General features: G+C 40.6%; 1 protein-coding gene across 1 annotated transcript in view; it reads right to left on the reverse strand.

The window, feature by feature from the left end:
- Positions 1-638: 638 nt before the first annotated feature.
- The window catches only part of LOC109478793 (G-protein coupled receptor 54-like), a 20,731-nt gene continuing 11,551 nt past the window's right edge, over positions 639-9,818 (reverse strand). Inside the window, exons 3-4 of the mRNA XM_019780591.1 lie at positions 1,826-1,961; positions 639-1,385 (exon numbers count right to left, since the gene is read on the reverse strand). Of these exons, the coding sequence (XP_019636150.1) occupies positions 706-1,385; positions 1,826-1,961 (816 nt within the window). The 3' untranslated portion in view covers positions 639-705. The remainder of the gene's footprint in view (positions 1,386-1,825; positions 1,962-9,818) is intronic.

Consider the following 9,818-nt stretch of genomic DNA (forward strand, 5'->3'; position numbering starts at 1 on the left):
GTATATGTTACTTGGTTAGCACTAATACCGACACAATATACACACTTTTCTGTCTGCTATTGGATCTAAATTATCATATTACCGAGTACTATCATGACGTGAACTTTGGCACAGGTCACAACACTAGAAACCACGACATCTCAGCATTCCACTAGTACGTATTTGAAGATTAAACTAGTTAATTTCAACATTCAAATATATCATTTAGTCCATATATGATGATTTTACTCTACAATCATTTCACGCTGATAGAGATTTTACCAATCTTCACAAAAATAGTTAACTTACCATATACATATATAACAATATATAGATATATACAAATATATACATGATAACTTTATATTGTTCTGCATAAGCTATTCAATCTTCCATCATGATCAGAGCCTTTTAAATATAGAAGTTTTAGTGCTAAGTTTGGTACAGGTATTTGTATGTTGGTCCCTTGTAGGGTTTTGTCTTGGTCTTCTTGAAATGATACACAACAAACCAATCAACTAATCTTTTACAAAGTTCTCATATGTGGTGAATGGTATTTGTTCCACCCAAAAGTTCTTTGTGGTTCTCATTTACCGATACTGTAAATTTTTAGAGGTCAATTCAAAGATGGCGGCCCACGACTGGTGGTCAGGAACAGTGCATTGCGCATGTCCGTTTGGACGCAAAGGATTATGGTAGGTGGCTATGAAGTCATTGCTATTGGAGTCAAGTTTCTACAACCGGAAGGTTTAGATGTGCCGGCTGCAGGAAATGTTTGTGTCGGCGGTCTGACTCTTCAGTCTCCGCAGGAATACTGGCCCCGGCCTGGTCCCCCAGCTGCTGTTCGATCGTTGCCAACTGGGCGACATTCGGGGCCACCGCGCCCACCCGGTTCAACATGAAACATCTCGGGAAGGCCTTTTTGAAGTTCTGCCGAAAGTGTTCGCCCATGAAGCCGTAGACGAAAGGGTTGGCTGCGGAGTTGGCGTAGCTGAGGCAGTGGGCGAACATCTTGATACACAACGTGGTGTAAGTAAGCGGGAAGTTCTGATCGAACACTGCGGACATGTTCAGGACGTGGATAGGGAGCCAGCAGAGAGCGAAGAGCAGGACGACCACGGCGACCATCCGGGTGACTCTCTTCTGCCGCCGCAGGGCGTGCTGCTCCCCCTCGTTGTTCTGCCCGTCGTAGTCGATGACCCTGGCCCGCAGGCTCCGCACGATCAGCCCGTAGAAGGTCGCGCTGACCAGCAGGGGGATGATGTAACTGTTGACCACGATGTAGACGTTGTAGACCTTCTCTTCGTGAAGGGTCCAGTCCTCACGACAGAGGATCTGGTTCCCCATCCACTTGGTCGTCTCAAGCCGTGCGGAGATGGCAATCGGCAAGGACAGAAGGAAGGAGCCTACAAGAAAAGGAAACATGAAATCTAAAGAAAATCCCACATGAAACCTAAAGAAAATCCAAAATAAAATCTATTTTCAATTGTTATATGTCTACTTATTTTTCTTTCAATAATGTACAAGAGCTGGCAAGAACATAAGTTGTGCATATCTTGAGCGTAGTCACTTAGACTAAGTAGTCACTTAGACTAAGTAGTCACTTAGACTAAGTAGTCACTTAGACTAAGTAGTCACTTAGACTAAGTAGTCACTTAGACTAAGTAGTCACTTAGACTAAGTAGTCACTTAGACTAAGTAGTCACTTAGACTAAGTAGTCACTTAGACTAAGTGACTACTTGAGTTTATTCATGAGCAAAGTGTCCTTACAAGACCATTTCTGTTCAATGCTCACACATCTATGTGAATAAAACAAAGATTTGTTTATGATATATGTGTACTCACTGATCCAGATACAGCCACTGATGGTCATCGCTATGGCCGGACTGCGGTAAGGGATGGACGAGATGGGGTGGACAATAGCGCAGTACCGGTCAACACTGATCGCCGCTAGCGTCAAACACGTGGCCTGGACCGTCACCTGATAATAAACAGATGGAGGAATACGCTTAGTTTCAGTTTTGACCATCGAGAATTTACATGGGAAATTCTACAACAGTGCGGAAAAATAAAACGACCGAATCTAACATCGTTTACCAAGACCTTTAAAGTCTTTATTTGCAAAATCATGCCCGAAGGCTAATTGCTTTTCCAGAGTCAAAGATACTATTCGGCACAATACAGTAATAGTAGACAGACAACTACTGTCTGCAAATACATGTACTTATGCTTCTATTCAGTCTATTTAAGAAGACCAGAGTGACTGGTCGAAAGCTCTAGATGAGAACATTTTCTCTTTCTCTTTCTTTTAACTTCAAACATGTAAATACCAACGTAAACACACTTTCATGACAGAAAGTACTTATCATCCATATTTAATACGTGCAATAGCATGATTCTAAATCCAGAGGTATGATTAACTTTTCTTGACCTGTTCTCAGTTACGCCCCCTCCCTAAAATGTTGGATAGATTCACCAACACTCAACGCAAAATTATTCCGCCTACATGTCCAAACTCTCTAGGCAGTGTTTTATTACTTACGTCTGTCTAATACATTTCTTGGAGAAATGTATTAGACAGGCGAGAGGTGAGAATTATCTCTTGTTTTGGATCAAAAGTACTACCAAATCTAACGTTAGCAAGATGAATATATAAAAATAAATAAAATAAAAAGAAGGCAAAGGACATATTACTGAACAAAACAACTGCACATGAACCTATACTTTCCTTTTAAAATATCCTGTTTTGATACGAGTACCACACTACTAGCACAAGAGTAGTCTTCAGGTCGACTGTCCTTCATCCTTTTTTTGCTATCAATTTGTTTTCTCGTCCGCGAAAAGCAATCATCACTGTCAAATATAAACCGTGTGGTTTCTGATGAAGGTTCTGCCCGGTAGGTGTCCATGAGATTAGATGTATCGGGCGTAGACTGCCGCTAGCGAAGACAACGTTCCAAAACCGTATTTAGATGTGAGGCGTGATTAAGTAGTGAAGGCTACATTTTGACGCAAGCTGTTGGGGTTCAGATGAGGACACGATGTATGTGATGGTCCGCGCTTAGAGAACAGTTTGCTCCCTAGAGAGGACCAACTCCAATTTCTACACTTTGCAGCCGCTTTCCGAAGCCTGATAGAGGCTACAACAAACAAAAGATTTGTGCAGATGCATTTTCGTTGAACAGGAGAGTCAGTGTATATATGTCGGTGAGGGTTAGACATCCAGGTAATAAAATACCCCCAAAACAGTTACTCATCAAGCAACTGGATATGATTTTGGAAACGGTCAGACGTTTCAGGTAGCATCCACTACCTTTCGTCAGTGACACTAATAGACTGCAGGAGAAATGTAGGTTTATAGGCACGAACTATTGATTGTTTGAACTTTCAGGCACTTAATATTTGGCCGGCGCTCCTAGCCCCAAGAACAGATAATACGGATTCTGAAACAACAGGAGCTTCTTGACTACTTTGCATCATCCTTGCCTTGACTTGTCTAACTTTTGTTTGGAAAAATTGTCTTCACTTATTTGCGTATGTTTTTTTTGCGTATCAGTGTATATATGTTGCAGGGAGCTAAGCATGACCCAGAGCACATCACACCATCAACGTTGACTATAACACTACATCATAAACAGGAAGATTGAATGACTCAATTTGTAAAGATCTATGTAATAGTCTCCAAGAGGCAATATTGAGAAGCCGGTGGGATTTAGAGCGCCATAAACAGGTTGCCATTCCACCGCAAACATTCCCTTATATGGGTAAACGATGTTTACAAGTGCGTACAAGTCAGCAAGTGGTTACAATTATCGTGTAGGGTTGTCAGATCCCATCGGTAAATCTAACTTCGAACACAGCACAAGATTCCTACTAACGACCCGCTCCATCGTGGACTGAATCCCCGGCACCAGGTTTTCAAAGTGCGGCCAGCCGGTGGTGTTATCTTTCCCCGTTGATTGCAAAGCCCGGGGCAGTTTCAATTAGGTAAAACGGCGTTGCTACCGGCTAATACTAATCCTTTGGCCAGGCAGAGTGCCTCTCATTACAGCGTCCTTGAGCTACACGACTGCTGCTTAGGAGTTGAAACTCCTCCAGACTCGCAGCACTTATCTTTAAGTTACTCATCGGACGGTGTTCACGCCCTGTATTCTATCAATGCTACATCTCTGGTACATGTACAAAATAAGTTATAAACTGGTGGACGTTCCAAGTATCTAATACCAGCCCAGAAAAGAACGAAAATCAGCCATGCCTTCAAATATCAACCAAGTTATCAACCAGTAAGGCCATGTTGATTTGATTATATGGATGACATCCTCCGGGAACCCCAAAATTGATGCGCGCGTGCGAATAAAAAAAAAGTTTTGCCAAAAAAAAAAGTTGTTTTCATTATGAAATCTACGTGGTCATGAGGGTTGAGCAAATGGGACAGAATATGGTTTGGCGAATAATCTAGTCTTCAAGTTCATTTCTTTATAATTTCGTCTTTTTTCGTTTGATTTTGGCATTCTACGACATTGGTATGGTTTTTTTGTAACTTACGGTATATTTTTGCTCATTTTGCAACTGTTTTGTACGATTTACAGTATGGTTGAAAACTTTTTTTTTTGGTAAACGGCCGAAAATTCATGCGCGCGCGGATGTCATCCATATAATCAAATCAACATGGCCTAATTGAGGTGCTCGAAAAAAACTATCGTTGAGTGGAAGTCGTTGCCACCAAGCACAGTTGGGGCATCATCACTAGAAAGCTAGCAATTTAATGTGCAAAGATTGGGTGTAGCAATTTTGTGTAATATAGCCAGCTGCCGCTGCCGTGTGCCTGCGAAGCTGGTGTGTTACACGCCGAAGGGCGGTTATACCCAGGTTATACCGACTATACCGATACAGATATCTCAGTAACTTTCTTGTTGACTAGATTAAGATCAGATGTGAAGCACGTTCTCTAGTGGATGAGCAGGAAAAATGACGCCAGGTGGATCGATGTTCAGGCGTTGAACCGTGATGTAACAAGATGAATCCGTCTTCCAAAGTCATTACTCTTCCAATCCGACAACTCTTGGCAACGCTGTGTTACGGCAAGAAGTCATCAATCATATGAAGAGGCGTTACTCGGGCTGTTATCTAGTCTCCACTCGAGACGTTTCACGGATGGAGAAGAGTGGAAATAACTGGACCTTGTCTGCCTTGATAACTCATACAGCGCGTTTTGCAGCATCTTTGGAGAACCGGTGCAATATACAGCTCACTCGGGAAGAGTGCTCATTTTGTAACCAGGAGGTCGTGAGTTCAAACCCCGGCCGGGTCATACCAAAGACTTTAAAATGGTAGTACAGTACATACTGCTTTCTCTGCTTAGCATCTACGAGAAAGAGTATGGAAAGGTCAAACACACAACACTACCAGCGGACTAGCCCCCTACTGTAGTGCTTGCGGAAAACTGTGCGGCCCAGCCAAGGGCTACAGAAATGGAGTTGGGCATCGCCCCTACGCTCCGTATGGCGTGGAACTGGACTTTTTTTGACAAAGTTCTAATTTTTGTTGGCTACGTAGCGTCTCAAACAGTGAGTGGCGTTTTCTATTGTAAGCACAATAGAAGTCACACAGTTCAAGTTTAAACCAGTAAGCGTCTTTGCTCAGTGATATTTGAAAGCTATGCCGATCAGACGGCTTTTACGAGAGATTACCTGACATTCAATGTAGTTAGATGAGAAACCCAATTCGTTACACTCCATTTGATACGCTGAACAGCATTTTGTGTCGGAAATCACCGCCGTTAAATTGCATGGATGACGTCCGGTACCAGTACGACGACTTTTGAAGTAATGTCTAGATTTCTTTGAGAGAATTAATTTTAAGTTTGCCTACAAGAGGGAGCCCTTGCGTATAAGGCCATGTTCACTTGATTATAAGGATGACATCCTCTGATTATATGGATGGCATCCTCTGGGAACCCTAAAGTCGCCTTCATTATGAAATCTAGGTGGTCATAAATGTTGAAAAAATGACTTAACACACAAAGTAAGTAATATGTTATTGGCATGGTGAATAATGCTGTTATAGACTCTTCATTTTCATTCCTTCACATTTTCTTCTTGTCCTTTGGAATGGAGTTTGGTATTCTGCGACATAAGTATCGTTTTCCAACATTTCTTAGCTTTTTCAATTTACGGCATATATTTGCTCATTTTGCAGCTACTTTGTATGATTTACAGTAGGGTCGAACACTTTTTTGGGGGGAAAATTCATGCGCGCGGATATCATCCACATAATCAAATCAACATGGCCTCAGTGGTGCGTTGATTTGTATGCGAGTCACTGCTAATTAGATTTCGGTACTGTACTCTGAATGACAGTGGAAACTTAAGTAGCCACTGGCATCGCTCTTCTTGGATCTTGTTCTACAAACTGATTAGTGCAGAGGTGGATCTTCAATGTTCCCACTGAAAGACGTCTTCAGACAGCGTAGCTCACCACTTAAGACAAAGAGAGACGTGGGAAGGGTAAGGTGGGCGGAAGTCAGGCTCAGGTGTTCTTAAGAGATAACTCATGACGAACTACGTACTTGGAGATTTTTTCGTCGTAGGCGTTTCCAAGAAAAGTTCTTGGCCATACTGTACATCGTACAAAGCAGCTGCAGAAAGAGTAAATGTATTGCAAAAATAACTATAACTGAAAAACGATACTGATGTTGTAGAATGCCAAAATCACTTCCAAAGGAAAAAAAAAGAAAATGTAAAGAAATGAAAATGAAGAGTCTACTTTTCGGCACACCATACTGTGTGTGTTGAGCCATTTGCTCAATTTGTTCAAACGTTCGAATTCTTGCTTTCGCATGAAGCTAATTTCAATTGTGCAGAAAATGTATATATAGTAAACATTTGAAATGCTACTACTACTATTACTAGTACTTGACTTGGTGAAAAATATGTGATATTGCTATCTGTTTCTACGCTCTGTCTTGACTACTGCAACAGTCAAGCCTTGTTTATTTTAAAAGTTGTGTGTTGAATGATTGTTTTAAAACACGATGCTCTTTTAACTTTTGACGGGTTATAATATGTTACTGGATTTTTGCTTATTTGATTGATTTTTTTGTGTGGCGTAACGACAGCGCGTTCGAATCAGAACCAAAAGGTCCCGAGTTCGAATCCTGCCATGCCACCGATCTTGTGCCCTTGGAAAGGCACTTAACACGACTTCCCCACTTGACTCAGGTGCAAATGAGTTTGTCTATTGTCCATTTATGCGTTTGTCCTCTACGTTGGTGGCGGCATAAAAATAAGTTGAAAAAAACTTGAGTGCGCCGTCATCATGTCTTGTGATAAAACAGTAAGTTGACTGCCAAGGTAAGTTTGTGTGAATGTTCAATAAACCAATTAACAACCATGCAAAGTTTGTGTACACTGTCCTTGAATCTCCTTGTTGTGACCGCAAATGTTCTCTCATTTTATAATAAAAATTTATTCAAACCAAATGACGTCTTCCGATAATTGACATTTAGAGCAGTTTAGAAGGGCGATCTGGTTTTCCAGTATGCCATTTGAAATTCCCAACCGTTGCAAATTGCGCACACAACCCGTTGAAATCGCATTTGCTGAGTACCTAAACTGCTCAGGCGACATTTTTCCAGTGCTATGATAGGGTCTAATGTGGTCATACACGTGATCTTGGAGAAGACTTTTAAGAGAGAAAAGTTTTTGACCGGATGTACGTATGCTTGAGATATAGCCAGACTAGATGTATCATACTGAAATGATGATGCAATATTTGTACAACATAGATATCTGCCATCCACTTTCTGGCATGGCAACAGACATTTTTGCCCATTTTCTGCATGTCGACCACTTCCAGAAGGCAACAATTTTTTTTTCAAAATCAGGTGAATATTAATGCGCGCGCTGATGTCATCCATATAAAAATTACTTGCCGTGGCCTTAGGACAAGAAGTAACTAGTAATTTCTTTACAAAATAGGTTGAATCAACCCTACTCCATGTATATTCCATGGCCCTACATATCTGAAGAAAGTTACTACCTAGCTTATCAGAAATGGCTAAATATTCAGCTTAGATCTGGGTACTAGGCTATGTTCTGGTATAAGCAGTAACTATTTCGCTAATTTCGCTAGTTGTGGCAGTTTATTCGAAGTTGTCATCAGCAAGTTTGGACCAAAGAGATAAGAAATACGCTGAAACAAAGTTATATAACTACCTTGTTGTCCCAACATGCACTCAATTTTAGTTAATCCCCCCAAGATACCATTTTCAATCCCCCCTTCTATTTCGAAGGCAATATCATACAACCCTTTCAAAGGTTTACAAGAGGCGTAACTGACATTTACTGCAGTTCAACGTAATCCGTTTAACTCCCGCTTCATTTAAAATACTAGACCGTTGGAAATTACATTTGCTGAAGATTACTTGGGCTGAACGACTTGCTGCTTTGATGGGATCAGTAGATAGATGGAACTGCTATACTGAAGCTCATTTTGACTTGACATATTTGATATCACAGAAGATTATTAGAAGTCTACAGATTCTGTAAGCGATTCATATGATAAAACCAGCATTATTTGTACCTGTCAATCTTTAAGCTATAACGTATATCTCAGCTAATAGCGGTGGATCAACTCTTCACGTTCTAATAACTATTATCTTATTTTACTTTCGCAGAGACTCGTATAACTCTAAAATAGGATTGGAAGGATTAGACCACAGCACGTAAATTGTATGGATAACATCAGCACGCGCATTAATTTTCGCCTGATTTGGGAAAAAATAAGAACAAGAAATTTTGTTGCCCTCTGACAGTGGTCTACATGGCCGAAATTGAGCAAAGATGTCTGTTATGTTTATGTCTGTCGGAACGTGGATGACAGATAAATATGAAGAGAGGAGACAAGGCAAGGTTGTGATTTAATGTTTTGTCTTTTACTTCGATGCAGTGAATCAGATATATTTCATTCCTTTTATTCCTTTTATATGTGATGTTGGCTGTGTACATGTGATGTTCCCACTGAATCAAAACCATTTGTACAATGATTGAAAACTTCATTTTGCAAAGTTGTTTCAGAGACAAATGGATGTTGTAATAGTTGGCAGCAAACTCAGCACAATGTAGTTATCATTTCTTGTTTAAAGAGGTTATAATGATGTCAAAATTTGAAAAATATAGAAGTCTTGTTTTCTTGGCCTGCCTTGTTTTTTTCGCCCTGTCGCATTAGATTTAGAGTCGGTGGAGGATGTCATCCATAAAATTTACTTGCTGTGGCCTTATCTTATTTTACCTTTGCAGAGACTCGTAAAACTCGTCAAATAGGATCCGCTGGATTTCTTTGGGAGTGTTAGGAGGTTTAGGTGATATAAACAGTCCGCCTATAGGTAGAATAGGTAGAATTTTGCCGTTCCGATCTTGCACTTCGACTTCAGAAAGTGTTATGAAATGGTACAATTGAACTTGGCACCATATCCTATAGGCAATCACATAGTGTGAAATGAACACAGCATATTACACGTGCGCACACACTCCCAGTGGTTGTTCTGTCTCGACACCATGTATGATATAGGCAGGATACGCTGTTTTGACTTGGCCTAGGAAAAATGTTGTTTCCGATTCAGTTCTGCAAAAAACTATGGTTGGTAGGTAAAATTCTCTTTTTTTTCTAATTTCTCTTTTTTTAAGATTTTGTCTGAAGGGATCCAACACACACATGGAGTTTATTACATTTATATTCCTTACAGCCTTCGATAAACTAACTCTAACTAATTATACAGCCAACTACATTTACACAATTACCAAGAAGCGAGAGGAAAGTACTTATGCATACTAGACGT

Source organism: Branchiostoma belcheri, unplaced genomic scaffold (genome assembly GCF_001625305.1).
Source record: "Branchiostoma belcheri isolate BF01 breed outbred unplaced genomic scaffold, Haploidv18h27 scaffold45, whole genome shotgun sequence".
In the NCBI taxonomy this organism is placed as follows: Eukaryota; Metazoa; Chordata; class Leptocardii; order Amphioxiformes; family Branchiostomatidae; genus Branchiostoma; species Branchiostoma belcheri.